The 21,059-nt window shown below is 39.3% G+C and overlaps 1 protein-coding gene across 3 annotated transcripts in view; it reads left to right on the top strand.

The window, feature by feature from the left end:
• Positions 1-16,920, top strand: part of srgap2 (SLIT-ROBO Rho GTPase activating protein 2) — a 79,986-nt gene extending 63,066 nt beyond the window's left edge. For 2 of the 3 annotated variants that reach the window (XM_047347616.1, XM_047347618.1), the window contains exons 10-23: positions 521-605; positions 1,117-1,144; positions 1,371-1,401; positions 1,978-2,038; positions 3,116-3,193; positions 3,296-3,430; positions 3,509-3,614; positions 6,894-7,118; positions 8,875-8,954; positions 9,224-9,422; positions 10,604-10,738; positions 10,842-11,052; positions 13,251-13,361; positions 13,443-16,920. In XM_047347616.1, the coding sequence (XP_047203572.1) occupies positions 521-605; positions 1,117-1,144; positions 1,371-1,401; positions 1,978-2,038; positions 3,116-3,193; positions 3,296-3,430; positions 3,509-3,614; positions 6,894-7,118; positions 8,875-8,954; positions 9,224-9,422; positions 10,604-10,738; positions 10,842-11,052; positions 13,251-13,361; positions 13,443-13,997 (2,040 nt within the window). In that variant the 3' untranslated portion in view covers positions 13,998-16,920. The remainder of the gene's footprint in view (positions 1-520; positions 606-1,116; positions 1,145-1,370; positions 1,402-1,977; positions 2,039-3,115; positions 3,194-3,295; positions 3,431-3,508; positions 3,615-6,893; positions 7,119-8,874; positions 8,955-9,223; positions 9,423-10,603; positions 10,739-10,841; positions 11,053-13,250; positions 13,362-13,442) is intronic. The other variant, XM_047347617.1, reaches the window with a different exon arrangement.
• The last annotated feature ends 4,139 nt before the right edge of the window (positions 16,921-21,059 follow it).

The raw sequence follows: 21,059 nt of genomic DNA, 5'->3' as shown, positions 1-21,059 counted from the left end.
CTGACTAGTTTTAGTGCAAGTTTATTTGAGAAGCTATTGTTGTGATAGATAAGGATCATCAGATCTGAAATTACTTGTTTTCTTGTCTTTCCTCTTTTGAAAATGGCTAACAGAATTGGGTCTACGTGTCACGTTGTATTTATATCACAGAGAAACAGGATGTCTCAAATTACTAATAAAAACCTCAGTGTTTTTTAAAACCTTGTCACAAACAGTTTACCTAAATGATCTATTTGTGAATTACAATTTGACATCTATTGTGAGGTGTAAACACCTAAGGAACTGTATCCGACGTCTCTGGTGCCCCTCCCCCACCTGTTACTGAGTCAAAAATGGACTCAGTAACAGTTTCCTTTGCTTTATAAAAAGACAAAATCTACTGTTTGGAATTATGTCTGGTTAAATCATTTTCACTAAACCTAAAAAACGCTCTGTAGCATGCATGCTTTGCAGCTATTATAAATCAACATAATCTGCAGTCATAGTGACTCCGGCATGTGTATGTTTTAATACATCATAGAAGCTGAAGGAGTTTCTGGAAGGCAGGAGTCTGATCACCAAGCTGGAGGCCAAGCATGACTTAATCCAGAAAACCATGGGAGAGAGTGAGTGTCCTTCATGCCTTTTTCATATTGTCCTTTTTTCCAGTTGCGTGAGTCCAGTAGGGCCAGCTACCCCTTGCCTCCTTCCCCACCTCTGGCAGACTGAAAAGAGGTGGGGGAATCAGAGGGATGATGAGTGCAGTGGGGACACATCAGGGTCACAGCAGTGAAACAGAATGAGTTTAATATATCTCATAATCAACCTGTGTGCGAGTCAAAGGGAAGGTCACAGCAACACTGACCATATGTGGATGCAGCTGTGTTCTTCCACATGTCTGTTTGGGGTGTGTTCCTCCTGGTCACACGTGTCAAGAGTTTCCACAGTCTCAGTAACATCTTCTGCATTGTATCTATGTGGGCAGCTTTAAAAGGGAATTTGTCTCAGTGTTTTCATCTGCAGCCATTTCCTCATGAGTTTTGTTCCTGCTATAACTGCCTATCTCTGTGTCTCTCTGCTGTCATAAACCCCCCTTCTCCTTCTTCTTCTTCTTCTTCCTGTGTCTCTCTCCTATAGGTCAGAAAACTGACTGTTGCCTTTCCAGGTAGGTGTGGCTAAGGAAGGAAATATGCTCACACTCACACGCTCATAAATGTGCATATATATCAAAACCAGGGGTCTTTGTTGCCGTTTACAGACATTGTCAAACACATATGTGTGACAGTTGGTACAAATAGAGCATTACAAGAGTTGTGCAAATAAATAGACTTTCTCTGGTGACATAATGACAGAGTGCTGTTACCTCTTTTTCCTTTTTTTTCCCTCCATAGTGGAAGGAGAAACTCTACCGTGCGGAAGCAGGTAATTATCTGTGTCAGGGTGTTTGTGTCTCTGCTTTTAACTTAGGCCTCATCATTTCTGAAAAAAAAACTTATATCCACAAGATGAACTGGCACAGCTGGGTTAACTCCATAGATGGAAAATTGTGCACACATATGGGGGTTTTCCTGGAGTTAAATAACCAAGGGATACCTGTATTTGTAGCTCCCCCTTGTGGACTCACGTGGGGTTTTTTTCCCATAAACTCACACTTTGCAGAGAAATCAGTTTATTTCCTAATCTCAGAGTAAATATTTAACAAATAAATTGTTGTTGTGTTGACATAACACTGGCGACCAATATCATGCTGCATAATTTGTAGCCAAACGTCACCAGATTTCTGGAAAAGTGAGACAAAGGGAAAAGGAAAAGTGTGGTTTCCTAGCAACAGCTGCACCCATCATGCCATCCCCATGTCTGATATGTTTTCCCCCTAAATGGGTTCATCTTTGCAAATTGATGTGCAAGCATGCATTGGGAAGAAAACAAGTATGTGTGTGCATGTACATATTTTTCCTACCAATTTCCTCTAACAGCTTTCTAATTTCCCTATTCTAGGACTCAGTTGAAACCATTCCGCTGATGGTTGAGAGCTGCATCCGATTCATCAGTCGCCATGGTGAGGAAATTCTGCCTGTTAGGTGATAGGTTCATGCCCAGCTTTTTGTTTCAAGGATTGGTGGTTGTTTTGTTTTGTGAGTTGGCTGAAGCAAAACATTACACCCACTAAATTAAGTACAACAGGGTAATTTCACAGTCTTAAAAACTCTGGAAATTCATGGAAGTTTCTCTTATCATTATTTGAGAATTTGAGAATGGAAAAATGAGTTTTCAGACGTTATTGTTCAATTATGTAAAAGAAAGAATTGAAAAAAGTGAAAACAAAATGAATGCTTTTTCTCCATTGATTTATATTTGCAGTGCTTTGAGAATATGTTGGCCATCTTACATATTCTTCTGTTTTTTTATTTGCATCACATTTAAATGTTATTGATCAACCAATTACGTTTAATTTAGGACCAGAGTATGACCAGATTAAATATGACCGTAATAATTTCATTAAGAAAAACCTGGGCGAGATGTGTTGCTGTTTGAGACCTTTTAGCCTGCTTCGTGTCACTCAAAATCAAAATATAATTGTTCTGTTGTTATTTTGACAGACTGACTTAAGCAAAATTATAGAAGAAATTATTTGATAAAAAAATTATTTGAGTGATTTTGCACAGAACATTATATAAAAAGCTGATATAAGCTTTTTAATTAGTCAGGCTATATGCTCAAGTAAAACCTGCAGTTGGCTGCACACTATAGCTGTCCTTGTTTTTCACTACAAGCAATAAAATGTATCTGTCTTTGAGCCAGCTTATTGGCAGTTTACAGCAACAGTTGGTGGAGGTGTAGTGTTGTGTTACACAAGTACAAAAAACTTTATGTTAGAACATCATTAACTTAATACAATTGATGGGTGACACTCCTTGAGTTTTCACTCCCTGGCTGACTTGAATTAGGTCCAAGTAGAGAAATCTGTCTCTGCATTAACGTTAAACCATAGAAACAGTGTGGTGGAAAATGTAGGCGGTGAAACCATAAACGTTTGAAATCTCGGCATTCCTTGATACAGGAAACCAGCCCATGGCTAACCCAGACAAAAAGTGTCAAAACAATGAGGATAACATTTATGTGTGCTTTTGGGTAGGTCTGCAGCATGAGGGTATCTTCAGAGTGTCTGGCTCTCAGGTGGAGGTCAATGACATCAAGAATGCCTTTGAGAGAGGTAACATTATAATCCAGTGTGATACATTATCTCAGACATTTTGTTTCTGTCTGATTTGATACATTTTCTCTGTCTTCTTCCTCCCTCTTCCTTCACATTTAGGCGAGGATCCGCTGGCAGGGGACCAGAATGACCATGACATGGACTCTATTGCTGGAGTGCTGAAGCTCTACTTTAGAGGTCTGGAGCATGCCCTCTTCCCTAAAGAAGTCTTCCATGACCTCATATCCTGTGTCTGTGAGTATCTCTTCCTCAGCCTCTATGCAGCAATCTCTTAGGCAGCACTTATGAATTTATGTTGGGGTTTTTTTCCAGCAATGGAAAGCCTCCAGGAGCGAGCAGTCCACATAAGGATGGGTCTTCATGGTCTTCCAAGTAAAACCCTCATCATCATGAGATACCTGTTTGCCTTTCTTAACCAGTAAGTAGCAGAACACTCAGGCCAAATGTGCATTCATTAATGGTTGTGCATTACAAATAAAGCTGGACAGATGAAAACTGCTCAATATTAATGTCTAAGCTACAAAATGATCTGCAATTAAATCTCTACTGTAAGTTGTTGTGCCACAAACCATTATAACCACTGAAAGCAATGTATCTCATTAGGTGTGTTTCCATTATGCTGCCCTGACCCTTTATCTGCTTGGAGTTAATTACCCTGAACCCTCAAACTCCCCTGAGCTGTTTGCCAGATGTGTTTCCAGCAGTTAAACTATAACTGAAGATCCTGTCACTGGATCATTAGTCTATAGCTTATGTAAAGTCACTACAAACTCTGTGCAAAGGTGAAACTGTAATGAATTTTATATTTCTTTCACGGATGCAGACATCTGCCTTACTGCATTTGTGACAAAGAAGAGATGAATAACATCTCTGAGCAGGATTAGCACCCCATGTTCAATGGCGACAACTTCTGATTCTTTTCAAACTGGTTACACTCTGAAACAAAATAAAAATGCCTCCAAATTCTGTTGAAAAAGATTAAATGAAGCCTGACTTATCTTTTTGGGGAGCTGTGGTTGTTGCAGCAGTTTATTTTGTGCAAGCAAGGGAAAAGTGTAGTGGCCTTCTTTCAGCCAGCTGACCCTCAATGTGCTGCAACAGGCAGGGAAGGGGCAGCCCTGATTAAATGTATCTTCCAAACAAATAGAAACAACTCTGTCACTTTCTCTGGCGATCTCACTAACAGGACTTTAAACCTTTGGAAATGCATTATAAAAAATGTGAGTGCTTTTGACAGCATAACCTTTAAAATTCTTGGTACTTTTTTCTACTGGTAGCATCCCCACACTTAATGTGAACATGAGATGTGACCAAGATCTGTTAGATCATTGAAGGTGCATGTGTCAGCATCAAGCGTTTATGACTCTGCACATTACAAAAATAACAATATGCTACTTTGTGACACTGAACACATAAATGCATAGGACTGTTTTGGATTTAACATGAATTATTGTAATTGGCTACGTATGGATTGCATTTTTGTGAAATTATTATTTACATTAGATTTGGTTTGAATCGCACTGTATTGACCCTTAACGATTTGGAAAAGAATATGTGATAGCTGGCTTAAATAGCACTGCTATTCACTGGGTCCAACCTGAACTTGTCTTCTTTCCAAAGGTGCATTTTTGTTAGGAAAAGGCATTATGGAAAAAAAAAACCACAATTGCACAATTGGGTGTTCAGGTATTTAAGCAGCTCTATTATAGTAAATAAAAACAGAAAAGGCTGTCATATTTCAAATTTGTAGCTAAAGATCCTGCAGACCACTTTGACCCATTTGCACTGAGTTTTCCACAAACACCAGATTAATTTTGGACCCTTACACCACATCCAAACATCCTCTAACCTTTGTCACAGGTCGGTGTGGGCTGTCATGAAATGTCAAAACTGCAAACACTGGAAATGAAAACTTTTCCGAAGAATATTTAGCTTAATTTCCTCTTTCAAATCAGGTTTATTTTTATAATCCATTATAGCATACCATAGCTGCTTTACTATGACATCAGCCACAAACCAAATCTCTCCCCCAAACACATCTCCATTGAAACATTTTAAAGTACAAATGTGGGTTAAATGGAACAAGACATGTCATCCAACATGTTTGGACGCACATACATGCATATGGAGAAAATCAGTCTGTCGCATTTTGTCCTTGAAACCAAGGCAAGACATAAGGCAGGTTTGGGGAGCTGAGGAGGGACCAGACATTTGAGCCTCCTGGGTAAACCAAGCAGCTCATGTGGAAACTGGAGATTCCTCTTTGATTTGACTGATTTACTGTCACCCCTGTGTTCCTGCTTTTACTCCTTTAAACACACACATCCATTGTGTCCTGGATCACCAGGGAAAGGGGTGTCCTTTTACATTGGATATCTAGCAGTTCGTGACTCAGACACTGGGATCCAAAGCTTTTCACTAGGCTGATTCAGGTTGTGGTTGATTCTTTGTGTGTAATACCCCTTGAATTTTTCCACATGTTTTATTGAGATTTTACGTGATAGACCAACACAAATAGTGCATAACTGTAAAGTGAAAGGAAAATAATACATGTTTTTTTACCCTTTTTCACAAATTAAAAATCTGTGGCGTGCATTTTCATGCTTTATGACTTTGATACACCCAAATATAATCCAGAGCAACCAGTGACCTTCAGCAGACACCTAAATAGTGTCAACCTGTGTGTTAGTTATTCTCTATATACATACAGCTGTTCTATAATGGCCTCAGAGGTTTGTTGGAGAACATTAGTGAAGAAACAGCATCATGAAGACCACTTTTATGGAACAATGGCCAACCAAGAAAGCCAAGAAGTCCCAACTGCTTTTTTCCACAATCTAGGTAGGGAACACAGAAACATGTGGAAAAATGTGCTCTATTAGGTAGTTTAGAATAGAACAAGTTGAGATTACTTTGCCATCTCTATTTTATTCTTATTTTCATTATTAACAACTTTGAGTGTGTTTGTCTGCGTCCCATTTACCTGTCACTTCCTGCTGGTACACTGAATTTTCCCATTGGGGGACAATAGAAGATTATTCTATTCCACTTTATTGTATTCTATATGATTTGTTTGGCCTAAATGTGAAATGCTATATATAGCCAAAAACTGACTCTTAAGACAGCTCTTCTACAGTGAAACATGGTGGTGGCAGCATCATGTTGTGGGGCTGTTTTTCTTCAGCAGGGACAGAAAACCTGGTCAGAGTTTATGGGAAATGGGTGGAGCTGAATAGGGGGCAATCCTGGAATAAAACCTGTTAGAGGCTAAAATGACTTTAAATAAGAACAGAGGATGACTTGTTCGTGTGTCAGAATGGCCTAGTCAAAGAATTTGAGGCAAGACTTGAAAGTTGCTATTCACAGATGATCTCACTGAGCTTGAGCAGCTTTGCAAAGAAGAATCTGTGAAAATGTAGGAATGTAGAAAGCATGTAAAGACAAACCCCAAAAGACTTAAAAGCTGGAATTGCAGCAAATTAGGGTTCTGCAAAGTATTGATTCAGGACAACAGATTACAAATGCACTTTGTGTTGGTTTAGAATATAAAATCCCACTAAAACACACTGAGGTTTGCGTTTGTAACATGACAAAATGTGAACAAGTTCATAAAGGTGTGAGTATTTTTGCAGGGTACTGTGTCTGTTTAAGACAGCGGATTAAAATAATGTTAAATCTGTTTTTCCCCTTCCCCCAGCCTGTCTCAGTATAGTGAGGAAAACATGATGGACCCCTACAACTTGGCCATCTGCTTCGGCCCCACCCTGATGTCTGTCCCTGAAGGTCACGACCAGGTCTCCTGCCAGGCTCACGTCAACGAACTCATTAAAACTATCATCATCCACCACGACACCATCTTCCCAGGGCTGCAGGACCTGCCGGGTCCAATATACACCATCCCTGGAGCAGGGGATGACTTCTGGTGAGGGCAGGGAAATGGGTAGAGGTCCTCGGTTGTTCTGTACAAGTAGTTTCTGACCAGTGTTGGAGGTTTTTGGATGGAACAGCTGAGGACAGAGTGAGGGATTTATTTAAGGATTGCCAGGGAAAGATCTTGGGGGGGGGCTCAGCTTGTCTGCTCTACTCAGAGCCAGGGGACCACGGGAATCAGCTTACTGTCCATCACATGGGGGATTAAAGCCCCGCCTGACCACATCAGGCAGCACACAACAGTGCAGGCAGTGGCTAATTTTCAATCTTAGTCTAACAAGTCTTGGAGCTAGTTATTATGATTGCTGCCAGTCAGTAAATCTGGATGGGCTTAAATGATGTTATAACACTAGCAGTGGCTGTGATCTGTTGAGCTTCTAACCTGAAAGTATAACCTTTAATTTCAGAATAAAAGAGCAGACTGCTTATTTAATTTAATTTAAAAATAGAATTATATATATTCCACTTGGATTTATACAAGTGTTTCTGTCAGTTTCACCAAGGAAACATCAACTTTTAGATATCTGTATTACTGTGTGTTTTTTTTTTTTTTTTACTGTGCAATGAAGTTTAAAGGGCAAAACAAAAACTTCATGCCAAATCCCATTAGCACTGTTAGGGTGGAATATCAAACACAATTTTAAAACCTCACCATTGCTTAATAAAACAACTTTTTTAACCTGGATGGTTCATGAAAAACAGCAACTATTGTGCCAGTGCAGAAGTATTTATATCCCTTAGATTTGGCCGCATTTTGTCATGTTACAGTCATAAAGTTATATTTGTTATACTGAGATTTTATGTAAAAAAGTAAAGCAACGCAAAGTAGCCCACAATCGTGAAAACAGAAGAAATATTGTTATTAAAGAAAAGGAAATATCTCAAAAGTATAGTGTGCATTCTTCATCTTCAATTTGATATCCTTGAATACAATCCAGTACAACGGATTGCAAGCAAAGTCCATTGGCATGTATTTTAATTTCAGTAACAATCCAGCTGTTCTGTAAAGGACTCAGATTTGTTTCACATTAGTAAGCAAACAGCATCATGAAGACACAGAAAAACAGCATACAGGTCAGGGAGAAAATGTTGGAGAAGTTCAAAGCAGATTTAGGTTGTTAAATAATATCCCAAGATTTGAGCATCTCACAGAGCACTGTTCAATCCATCATCTGTTAATGCAATGTTTTTGGCACAACTGAAAACCAAGACATGGCCATCCACCTATGCTGACAGGCCGTTCACGGAAAACATTAACCAGAGGAACAGCCAGGACGTCCATTTCAACTCTGGAGGAGCTGCGGGGATCCAATTAGGTGCAATTGGGAGATTTTTGGCTTATTGAAGAGTGGCAAGAAGAACAGCCAGAATAAGTCACATTGCAGCTTGCAAATTGGGAACACAGCAAACCTTTGGAAGAAGGTGCTCTGGTCAGATTGACGGAACTGTAACCTTTTGGCCTATATGAATAACACTACCCTTAACACACCATTTCCCTGGTGAGGCAAATAGAATCCATCTATTTGTAATTTAATGTCAGCATGAATATAGCTGTGATAAACATGGTGGTGGCATCATCATGCTGTGTACCTTTCTTCAGTATGGACATTGAAGATAGATGACAGCAACTCCAGAGGCTACCATATACCATCCCAAAAGAACACATTGGAAACTATTTCTTTTCCAAGGCGGTGTAACTGAAACTTTCCTCCTTTTTGAACATCCTCTGCTGTATGTGTTTTCTGCAGTGACAGTCCACAGTGTGAGCCCCCCCTAGTGGAAGAGCCGGCACCTGACGCCGTCTCAGTCAGCCACAACAGTGAAGAAGGTGTGTACTTTCACACTGTTTACTTCAAGAAACCCTGTTCTTCTGCACACTGTCTGTAATTTGACTTCTTATTATAGCTCCTACCCTGCTTGCTTTAACCTGTTATTAATGCATTTATTATTAGCACTGTAATGCAGCAGCACTAACCAGCTATGCACTAATGTGGCTCTCCACCTCTGTCTCTCTCTCTCTCTTCTATCTCTCTTTTCTTTTTGCACCCTGCTTCTGTCGCTCCACCTGCCTCTGTTGGCCCATCCTCTGAATCTCAGGCACCTTGGCTGTTTCAGAGTCTGAACCAGTCGAAGCCATCGCCCGGTTTGACTACACAGGCCGTTCCGGTCGGGAGCTGACGTTCAAAAAGGACGCCTCTCTCCTGCTCTTCCAGCGAGCCTCTGACGACTGGTGGGAGGGGCAGCACAACGGAGTGGATGGACTGGTGCCGCACCAGTACATCGTTATTCAAGAGACGTAAGATCTTTGTGTGCTGACATAACTCCTGCAGTAGATGTTGGTTTTTATTTTCATATCTTCTTCTGTGATGAAAGTTCAGATGTTTCACTTATAGGACAAAGAGTTTCTGTTTGATACCTAAACAGGGAAGAGGTCAAACACATGCTGACATGCTGACCAAACATCAACAGAAATTCATTCACTGGAAATCCCCGTTGCTAAGGAAGTTGAACAGCAGTGATACAAGCTGCATGTGATCAGGGGTTAAGCTTCCTTCCCAGCTTACGTTAAGCAGACAGAGGTTTATCTGACTCAGGCGGCAAACATTTCACAGTCGCTGCTAAAAGAAAGGTTCAGATTTACAGATTTTCTCACTGATAACATCCACCTGACACCACAGTGACACATTATTATTGCTTAAAACCCAGCTGTGGTGCAGTTCTTCTAGGATCTGGAGGATTACTTTATGTTCATGAAAGACAGACAGATACCTTGACTACCCTTGAACTGTTAGGCATTTTGTCATGTTACAAACTTTAATATATTTGATAGAAATATGACAGAAGTGTTGCATCATTTTGAACTGGAAAGAAATTGATACATCAGTTTCAAGGTATAAAAGTGTGGCATGCATTCATATTCAGTGCCTCCAAGTCAATCATTTTTTAGATCTGCCTTTGACTGAAAATACAGCTCCAAGTCCTTTGTGGTATATCTTTTCCAGTCTTCCACATCATGTTTTTGTTTTGCCAGTTTTTCTTGGCAAAACAGCTCCAGTCAGATTTTATGTAAAGCATCTGTCAACAGTTTTTTTTTTTTCAGTTTTTTCACAGATTCACAATCAGATTTAGGCTTAACATCTGACTCTGCCATGTTAAAACCATTTAATTGTAGCTCGGGCTGTACGTTTAGGGTTGTTGTCCCGCTGGAAGGTGAACCTTCACCCCAGTCTTACGTCTTCTGCAGCCTCTAATAGGTTTTCTTTCAGGATTGTCCTGTAGCTGATCAGCGTCCTTGTATCTGCTGAAACAAGCATCCCCACAGCATGTTGCTGCCACCACTGTTTTTAAAAATAAAATCTTTTTCTTCCAAACACAGTGGGGCTGGTCACACATTTTTCTACATGGTTGTCTCCCTCTCTGCTGTTTGTTATGAGATTAACTGCAAAAGATTTTTGAGCTTTTTCTGCACTTTTTCAGATCTGATGCTGGACGCGGAAGTCCAAAGCCCGAAGTGGACAGCAGGGACCTGCTGGAAGAGAGGGTGTCCACTCGGGGCAGCGCCCCCTCTCCCACAGGAGGCCATGTGGCTGACATCTATCTGGCCAACCTTAAGTGGGTTTCATGTCCACAAAACACTACCATTTCAACTACCAGATGAATTGGTTTTACCCTCATATTGGGCACTTAAATTCAGGGAATATTTTGTTTCTTTTAGGCTGAAGAAACGGCCTGAACCTGGGAGCATCCGAAGAGCATTCAGATCAGAGAGCGACAGCATGAGTCCAGGAGCCAGCAACAGTGGGGCAGGAAGTGCGAGAACAGCGTCTGCTGGCGGAGCTCAGGTGAAAGACCCGGGAGACAAACGTCCAGTCAGCGCTCATAACATCCTCAATTCAGTCACTCGTCACTCTTCACTCAAAACAAAGGTACCCGTTATGTTGAGTTCAGCCATTTTTTTCTTTTGCTTCAGAGAAGCTAATCTTTCTTGTAATCTTTCACAATCTTACAAAGTTGTGAATTATCCATTAAAGATGGATATTTCACAACTATATCATAGGTTTTGTAAAGCTTTAACCTTCCAATAACCTGATGATTCCAATTTCTCTTAATGATCTATAAAATAAAAAGAGACAGGAACAGTATTTAGAATATATTTCTAGCCTTACTGCCATAAGTAGTGATCTATTTCTTATGTATTTTAAGAAAAAGCAGAGCTGATATCCCACTGTGTCTGTGAGGGAGCTGTCACTGTAAAACAGGATTTTACTATTACTTTAAAACACAGACCAAATTACAAGCAAACATTTCAATCTGTAGAATGATGACCCTTATCTTAACCCTGAGATTACCAAAATGTTGCCAACTTTTTTTTATTTCAGCATGTTCCATAATAGTTTAAAATGGTTAAACTTTGCCTCACTCCATACAACTGTTGTAATTATGAATATGAATATATTATTTAATATTTAACATTAATATTTTATTAAATAATATTTCGGTCTGTTAAGGGTTGTCCTGTGAATACCAGCCCAATGAGGCGGTGGTATTAGGACAAAATTGAAAGGGATGAGCGAAGCTCTGACATTATTGAACAGCATAAACTCTGTACACACATGGAATGAATTCACATAATTTCTTAAAATACAAGAATTTATTAACAAAAATAATTAAACTCAAAGTCAAACATATTTCAATCAACAAACTCTTTACTATGCTAAAACAATCCAACTAAACTACCAAGCAGAATTAAAGAATAACGAAGACTAATGGGCTATGTACAATATAAACAAGTTGATTAAAGATGATTGGAAATCATGACCAAAAGAGTGATGCAACATTACCATTTAATATTTATGTTTGAGAACCAAGGATTATCTTGAAGAATCTGGAAGTGAAGTGAAGTTAGTCTTGGAACTAACTTAAGCAATAATTGGCATACATTTAGACAACCATTCACAATGCAAGATCAGATAAAATATTATTTAATAAAATAATATTTTAAAGAATGATTTGCTGAATAAAACCAACCTTCTGGATGACCAATTCTCAACGGTGTTAAATTAGCTGCGTTTATTTAATCGTACTCGTACTTAAAGAAATATTATTCTGAATAGGAACCAAATCTTTGAGAAATGGGCTTAATTGTGTTACTTAGTTATCAAGTTTAGTCAAATAATATTTAGGGAAATATTATTAAGGAAATAGTAAAATAATATTTAAGGAAATATTATTTTGAATAAGAACCAAATCTTTCTGGAGAAATGGGGCTTAATGGTGTTTACTTAGTTTTCAAGTTTAGTAAAATAATATCTAGGGAAATATTATTTTCTAGATGAAAACTAACAACCTTTTTGGGTAAATGATCTTTAGTAGGCAAACACGTGTTCTTAGCTGTTAGCGATTAAAGCTAACAAAAGAAGCTTATAGCTTATCATCAGAACCAAACAAATACCTTTAAAATACCATTAATAAAAGGGTTAAAATGCATAAGCATGGACGGCATATTATAAAGTTTGTCTTAACTAAGAAAAAAACAGATAAAACGAAACATTTTTCTAAACTACTTCTCTCTGCCCAAATCTTGCTGATCCTGAATATAGCTACCTTTGAGTCATCTTCATGCAGAGTGTTGTTTAGTTGTGCCACCTGTTAGAGCCTAGATGTGGTGATTTGACTGGTTAGCCGCTTACCCGTCAGGGCTTTCAAGCTGATAACCATCAAATTCCAGTCATTAGCCAAATTTCTCATTGCATCTCTAATTTTCAGTCCATTTCTAGAAGTTTTTTATTTTGTTTGTAACGGCAGTTATATGTGACGTATGAAACATTCAGGCATCAGGACTCCTAAACCCAATGAATTTACCAGTGCTGTGTCTACCTACAAGCAAAGAACCAATTCTTGACTGGATTTCATACTCCTTTTTACAAGGATCGTGTCACAAATACATTTGTTCTAATTTCTTTAGCTTTCCTTTAAAAGACCTTCATAAAACTAATCACAAAGACCACTTTAAACATTTTTAATGGCTCCTTGGAAGTAAAATTAAAGCAAAGCTCTTGCATTAAATGCAGGGAGTATTGCTACATTCAGAAGATTTTTGACAACAGCCATTATGATTGTTTAGGTGGAGAGTCCACAATTAAGGAAGACGACCCCTGCAGGACGCTCAAAGAGTTTCAGCAACCACAGACCCCTGGACCCTGAAGTCATAGGCCATGTGGAGCTCAGCACACAGGTACTGCACTTACTGCTCTGGAGGTTTAGTTCTCTTCATCCTCTGTGTTTGCTTATAGTATGTCTGTCTGCTGAGTTGCAGGACACTCAAGACTCTGCCCTCAGTGAGCTCAGTAAGTTTGAAAGACAAAGCACCTCCAAACACACGCACGCCCCTGACGTGGTCCTGGACACGCTGGAGCAACTGAAAGGCATTGGCGGAGGCGGAGGAGGAGCTTCTGAGCCCTCCAGCCCTCTCCACTCACGTCTGCTGCGGGACGGTGAGGGCGGACCCTCTTATGTCCACCCGCTTCAGCGCAGCGCCTCGTCAGCGAGTGACGTTCCCTCGTCCTTCCGCCCTCCTAAGACCCGGCCGCGGAGCCCGCTGCCCTCCGCCACTTCTCCCTCCCTGTCCTCATCAACCCTCTCCTCATCTGTACCTGCCTTCAGGGAGCTGCGACCCCCAGCGACCAGACCGAAGCCTGTGGTGTTCCCGAAGGGCGGAGGAGGGTCCGGAAGCCCAGCTATGGGCTCTCCGACCTCCACCGTCCCTCCGACACCACCTCCTCCACTCGTTGGCCACACACACTCTCTCTCTCACACACCTCCTCCTCCTCCACCTCCTCCCCAGTCTAATGACAAATCCTGCCCAGCTTAATGTTCCCAAATTCATTCTAACAATCCTTACAGCTCTTTTAGTGGGTGCAAAAAGCTCTTCAGTTGTTTCAAATAACCTTCTACTCACAAGTAGCATTTTCTTAGCAGCACTGTCTTTAGCAAGAAGAGTGTGTCCTCTGCTGGCAGCTCTTCTTTACTACAAGTAATCTGTAACATTGCATTTTTCTTTCATTCTGCAGAGATCAGAAACTTTGCTGGATTTCAAATATCCAACAAGGGAACAACGTCTGGAGTCTATACACACTAGTTTTTTGGGAGTTTTTTTTATGAAATTGCGTTTGAGTGCGGGTGTAAGAGTTACTTGCCTTTGCAATGGAGCTCTACGTGTAAAGAACAAAAAGCACTGTTTGATTTTTGTATAATAGGGTTATTTTTTTTCTTTTTGGATCACCCAGTGAGTAGAAAAAACAGATGAGAGTGTTTGATTCCTAAGAACAGACTGTGAAAGCCAAGCTCTCACTTTGTAGAACTGAAACACACTGCTTCAGAGGAGACAGATGGGAATTTTATTTTATTTTTGAAACAATGAGAGGAAGGAAAACTGGGCCAAATATCAGTGTAAATCACGTGATCAAGAGCTTTATTTGACCTCTCCCTCAGTGTTTAATTCATTCGTGTTTTTCAGTTCTTTGTTTAAAATTGCATAGATTAAACATGTACCTAACATGTCCAACAGTAATTCTGAATCTAATATAGCAATAAAACAGTGAAAGCAAAAAGCCTGGCGGCATGATGCTGCTGTACTTCAGCAGCTTCACTATGTGTTTGTGTGTAGGGGACTGCTGAATCCCAGGTTCTTTATATGGCTTTTTTTTTTTTTTTGGACTGTGCACACATTTTCCCCTAATGTGTGGTGATTTGAGGCAGCTAAACGCCTTTCAGGTTTTTATCATGCATGCTGGGACCACTCACAGTACCAACTAGCCCATAAGGAGATACCAGCTGTAACATACTTTTCAGAAAGTGCACAATTAGCAGCAAAGAAAAAAAAGTTTAGCCTGATCTTCTGCTTTGTATTTAATAATGATGTTGATAACTGGAAGCATGCAGCTGAGGATCTTCCTGAGTGTGTGCAGATGTAAGCACAACCAACCACCTCATCTTATGTGTTACAAAGTTAATGCCAAGAATTTGTTGGGGGTAAGTTATGGACTGTTATATCTATCTGTATGCATGTGTGTATGTGTGCACATGCATGGGTAGAGTACTTATGCACCTCCTCAACCCTGGCCTGCACATAAATGGATGCCAACTGAAAGCAACATTCTGGAGGCATGGGGCTCCAGCTCTCAGTGTCCTGAAAATGTGTGATTTACAGTCGCAAATGTATTTATACACCTTTAGTTTTTTTCACATTTTGTCACACTCAATGAAGGTTTAATGAATTTTAATGGGATCTCATAGGATAGACCAACACAAGGTAACTCATAACTGTGAAGTAGAAGGAAAATTATAGTGGTTTTGGAAAGTTTTTACAAAAAAAAGTTTGCCGTTTTCTGGAGAACATTAATGAACAAACAGCATCATGAAGACTACGGTTCTCATGTGAGAGAATCTGCTAGCAACTACAAGTATTAACTGTACCCTTTACAAATGTGACCTTTACGGATGAGTGGCCAAAAGAGGTTGCCCCAGGTAATGCAAAGGACAGAGCAAACATCTGTGAGAAGATGAGACAAAGTACTTTTGCCAAAAAAAATGATTAACCCGCATACAGAATGCTGACACAGCAAATCAGTCTGTATACAACATCTCTTTGGTAAGTTTATATGGTAACAGTACAACAACTATAAGCATACAGTCATTAGAATGTCCCATTATAGACCTAAACCTAATTAAGGACCTGTGACAAAACTTAAAAAGTGATGTTCACTAAATGTTTCAAAACCCTGTATAATTCATCTTGGACTTCCTGGTTATGAACCACTTTCTGTTGGTCTATCATGTTAAACCTCAATAAAATACAGTGAAGTTTGTGGTTGTAGCATGACAAACTGTGAAAAGGTTCAAGGGGTGTAAATACTTTTACAAGACATTATAAATTAGGAAAACCTGTTAGAATAGCTGATAAGTTGTCTTCAGCCATTGTAGCAACCCCACCAGTGGCAGAACAGCGTTCTGTTATTAAAAAAATAATGGAAAACCAAAACTCTGGCCTTTTTTGTCTGATGTTACTTTGCCCTTTGCAAAAATCTGTTTGCAGTATGTGAAAAAATGAAAGAGTAAATGAGAGCACAAATCCATGTTTTTTCAGTGTACATTACCTTCTGTGGAAAAGTGTTACATGGGATCGCATCATCCCCTTTCCCCAGCTCTACAGCACTGTCTGCATTCCTGTAATAAACTGTAACTGTCACGTCTCTTTGAAATCTTTGTATACTTTTTGTGCATACCTGGTGTATTGGTGTTGCTCTTACCTCAACGTCACAACTGGAGGGACTGTGTGTGTTCGTGATGCAGAACCATTACTTCTCACACGTACAGTACAGGCATGCATGTGGGTTGTCGGTGCGCTTGTGAAAAGACACAAGGGACCTTCTGTGATCTCTAATCAGTCATTGTGCACTTGGCTTGCATGTGGACTAACTGTGTGGGGATGATGTGTCGGGATTGAATATTGTTGAATATGCATTTTATGTGTGCATTTGGGGGGAAAAAAATCACAGAACTAAAAAAAAGACAGTAATGTCGAATCTATTTATAGTTGTCTCTGTATTACTGGAGAATCATGTGTTCAGATGTACTTTGTATATACAATGTTGTACATTACAGAGGTACACTTTTTTGGTACAGTATTGTACAGTAATAGCAATAGTAGTTTAATCAAACTGGCCTTATATAATTCTATGTGTAGTTCTTGTAGTAGATCTGTTTTTTTTTTTAATAAACATGGCTTGCTATAATGTTTGTTGATACGCTGAGATACAAAGAACAACGGAAACACACATGTAACATATAATCAATCCATCAAATTTTATTTACGGAGCACTTTACACACCCAAAGTGACCAAAGTACTGTACAAGTCCATAAAATGAAATAAAAACATGAAATAACACATAAGATTTATCTACGGTAGTAAAAAACTATATATATTTATATATATATATATATATATACACACAAAATGTACATACATAGTAATCGTATCTAACTCGAACAGTAGGACGAAAAGAAGAGCTGTCGAACTGGCTTTTTCTATCAAAGGTGCAGGGCTGCATCTTATGCTTCACCCTCTACACTAATTGGCCCCTCTGGTAAAGATGTGTCAAAAAGATAAATTCATATATTTTTGCTGCAGTGTAATCTCACACTGAACAATTTAGGAAATCTTAACCTTTCATTTGAGTCCATGTACAGCACTGAGATTAGTAAGTATCTGGCCTCCATGCAGATTTATTCTGTTTTTGCTTTTTTGTTACACTTGAGTGTTTTAGATAATCAAACAGATTTTGATATCAGACAAACATAAATAAAGTAAATTTAAAATGCAAATTTAAAATGTTGATTTACTTTATGAAAGGGAAAAGATAAACCATTAATTAACTGATTCACCACATTTTTAGTGTTCATTCATCACTAGCCACACCCTGGCCTGATTACTGTCACACCTGAAGAGATCACTGACACAGATCCTCTCTGACAACATGAACATAGGCTTAAAGACCTAAAAAGCAACACATCAAGTCCCGATCTAAAGGTGTACAAGAACAGATGAGTAAAAACCTTAATTCAATTCAGTTTTATTAATATAGCGTCAATTCACAACACATCATCTCAAGGCACTTCAGTCAATTCAGTCGAATCATACAGATTCCAAGTCAAGTACATACATTTCACTTGATACCTACTATCAACAGTGCAGTCAAGTTCAGTTTATTATTCAAATTGGTTAAATAGTTTTCTATCTAAGGAAACCCAGCAGATTGCATCGAGTCAGTGTCTTGCAGCATTCACTCCTCCTGGATGAGCAATAGCGACAGTGGACAGTCGCTTGCACTGTCTCGTTGACTTCACATCAATCCCTCATACTGAACATGCAAGTAGCTCCAGTGGAGAGGAAAACTCCCCTGTAACAGGAAGAAACCTCCAGCAGTATGAGAAGACAGAGCATACCCACAAAGATTACACAGAAGCACTGATCCATGAGGACTTTCTATGTTAATGAAAAGCAATATGTTAAAGGCCGTATGGTTCCTTGAGTGGCTTCATCTAGGGGAGAAAGACAGCTAAGCAGATAAACTCTGAGCCAGTTTTCAAGTCTACAATATGAAAGAGAGCACATACAGTTAGTCACAGTAAAAGCTCAGCCTGTATCTATATCTAGGGGGAGGGACAGGTTTGAACACTGAAGTGTATTATCTGTAGAAGGACAACATTAGATTGTTGGCAGCAGCAGCTCAGACGACGCAAGAATGACTCAAACGGCAAAACGTATTGCATTTCATTAGCACCATCTTGATGATCCCCAAGACTTTTGATGAGGCAAAAGTGAACTTTTTTGGAAGGTGTGTGTTCCGTTTATCTGTCATAAAAGTAGAACAACATTTTAGAGAAAGAACACCAAACAAATATCAAAAGGACAGTCAAACATAGTGTCCTTAAACCTAAGCACTCTTCAGTTATGAAACAGGACAATGATCAAATGCACAGCAGTGAGTCCACCTGTGTTGGGCTAAAAAAAGCAATTTTTGAGTGGTCTAGTCAAAGTATTTACTTAAACCTTTTAAAGATGCTGTGGCATAATATGAAATAGGTTCTTTTGGATAAAACCCCTAAAATGTAGCTGATTTGCAAAGAAGAGTGGGCCAACATTTCTTCACAGTAATGTCAAAGACTAAATGCCATTAAAAAAAGAGAAGCCTACAAGTCAATAAAGATATCAGGATATGTGGGGGGAAATAAATGAGTAAACCAGGCTTTTTTAATATTCACAGCCCAAGAAATAAACAACCAACAGGCAGAAACAAGAGTCCAAAGGATGCTGTGCAGCTTTTGCAGAAGAAATTAGAATTTCTAATTCACAAAGGCAAAGGCAGAATCAAACTGAAAATGGAGAGGAAGATGGAAGTGATATCAAGTGATGAAGCATTGACGTACCGTGGGCAAGGAAATGATGCTGAAGCTTTAGTTTGGTGTCATGATCTTTAGGTGTTAGTGTTTTGGTTTTCTTTTGTGTTTGTTTTGTGATCATGTCAGAGTTCTTTATTATTGTTAGAAAGGTCTTGCCAGTTTTTTATTATTTTTATTATTGTTTTGCCATATTAGTTTACTCCTTGTTTTGCGTTTCTTGTGTTCTGTTCTCTGTGCATTTTGATTTATTCTCCTATCTCAGTGGTAGTTTTTTTCCCCTTGGTTTGTAGTTTCCTATGTGTCTAGTTCAGCTCTATCTGTGTCAGCTATTCACCTTCCGTCAGTTTAGATGACTTCCTGAAGAAGCTATCAAAGAGCACCAGACATTTATGAAATGTGGTTGTATGTCAGGTAAAGAGTAAAATACCCAGAGGCGTTCCCTGGCCACTTTATTAGGTACACATGTTCAGCTGTTTGTTAACACAAATCATATGGCATCAGTTAAATATATTCATTTATCTAGACATGGCAAAGACAACTTGCTAAAGGTAAAGCTGAGAATAGGGAAGAAAGGATATTAAAGTGACTTTGATGTGATCGGGTCGTCGGTGCAAGACAGGCCAGTGTGAGTATTTTAGAAACGTCTGATCTACTTTGATTTTCACACACAATCGTCTCTCAGGTTTACAGGGAATGGTCTCTAAAAGAGAAAATGCCCAATAACAAAAGTTTGTGTCGGAGAAAATGCCTTGTTGATGTCACCGACCGTCTGGTTCAAGATACACAACGGATCATATGAAAGCCTGGATCCATCCTGCCTTGTATCAACAGATTACAGCCGGTGGTGGTGAAATGGTGGCCCCCTAGCATTAATTCAGCATTGATTAAACACCACATATTTGCATCGTGGATGTGCAAATCTGCACATGCTGTGTTATGCTGTCATCTCAATATGGACCAGAATTTCAGCTCTGCAGCAGTTCTGAACACAAAAACAGGTCCAACCTCTTGCCTACTAGCAAGGTATACTTAATCAAGTGACTGGTGAGTGTGCAAGACCCTTCTTCTGTCGGCCCCCCAACCAACTAAAATACAAGAAATTATTAGAAAATCTAAGCCAGAATAAAATGCAATGCAGTTCAACAGAAAGCATGTAACAAAGACCCCCTATTCCCAGCAGCTAGCAAATGGGGGTTCCAACTTTCCGTTGACATGCACATACATAAAAGCCTTACAAAACTTGCTCAGGGCACAAATCTATATTTCATCATCTAGTACTCATGCACTCCTCTTTCTAATACTACTCAGAGCAACTGCCCGATTTGCGCAAAACTGCCTCTGTTCATCCTACAAAATGTTTGTTTTGCTACAGCCCCAAAGACAATTGCATGTTTTTCTTCAAGACAAGCATACAGTGGACTCAAAAGGTTTGGAATACCTAACCAGAGCACAGAACAAAACCTGACAGAGTGTCTGTGGTGAAGTAGCACACACAGAGCTGCCTAAGTACAATAAAAAGCAAAAATGAGCTCTGTGTTTATGGAAGTACATACAAGGGAAAGATATACACAGCTGCAAGTCTTGTGGGTTCAATTCCAGCTTCCTCCTGCCACATATTGATGTTCCCCTGGGCAAGGCACTTAATGTCAAGTTGCCTTCTGGTCTACGTATCGGTATATTTATATGGTCGGTATGAAAGGACTGTAAAGGCACTACATAAAATTTACCAAAGGTTTGAGCGTTTAGTATCAGGTGCCTGCAATAACCAGCCAGACACATTTCATATTATTCAGACTGAAAAAAAAAAAGGAAAATTTATGATGGATATATTCCACAAATCACATAAGCTACTTTGTGTGTAAATATTACGGTGTGACTGTTATGAAAAATCCACACAAAATTAAATGTAAACGTTTATTCATTTTTATTTATTTTTTTTATTCATTGCATGGCTTCCTTTTTGCTCGTGGC

Source organism: Girardinichthys multiradiatus, chromosome 20, assembly GCF_021462225.1.
Source record: "Girardinichthys multiradiatus isolate DD_20200921_A chromosome 20, DD_fGirMul_XY1, whole genome shotgun sequence".
Taxonomy (NCBI): Eukaryota; Metazoa; Chordata; class Actinopteri; order Cyprinodontiformes; family Goodeidae; genus Girardinichthys; species Girardinichthys multiradiatus.
This window is presented reverse-complemented; position numbering and strand designations above follow the sequence as displayed.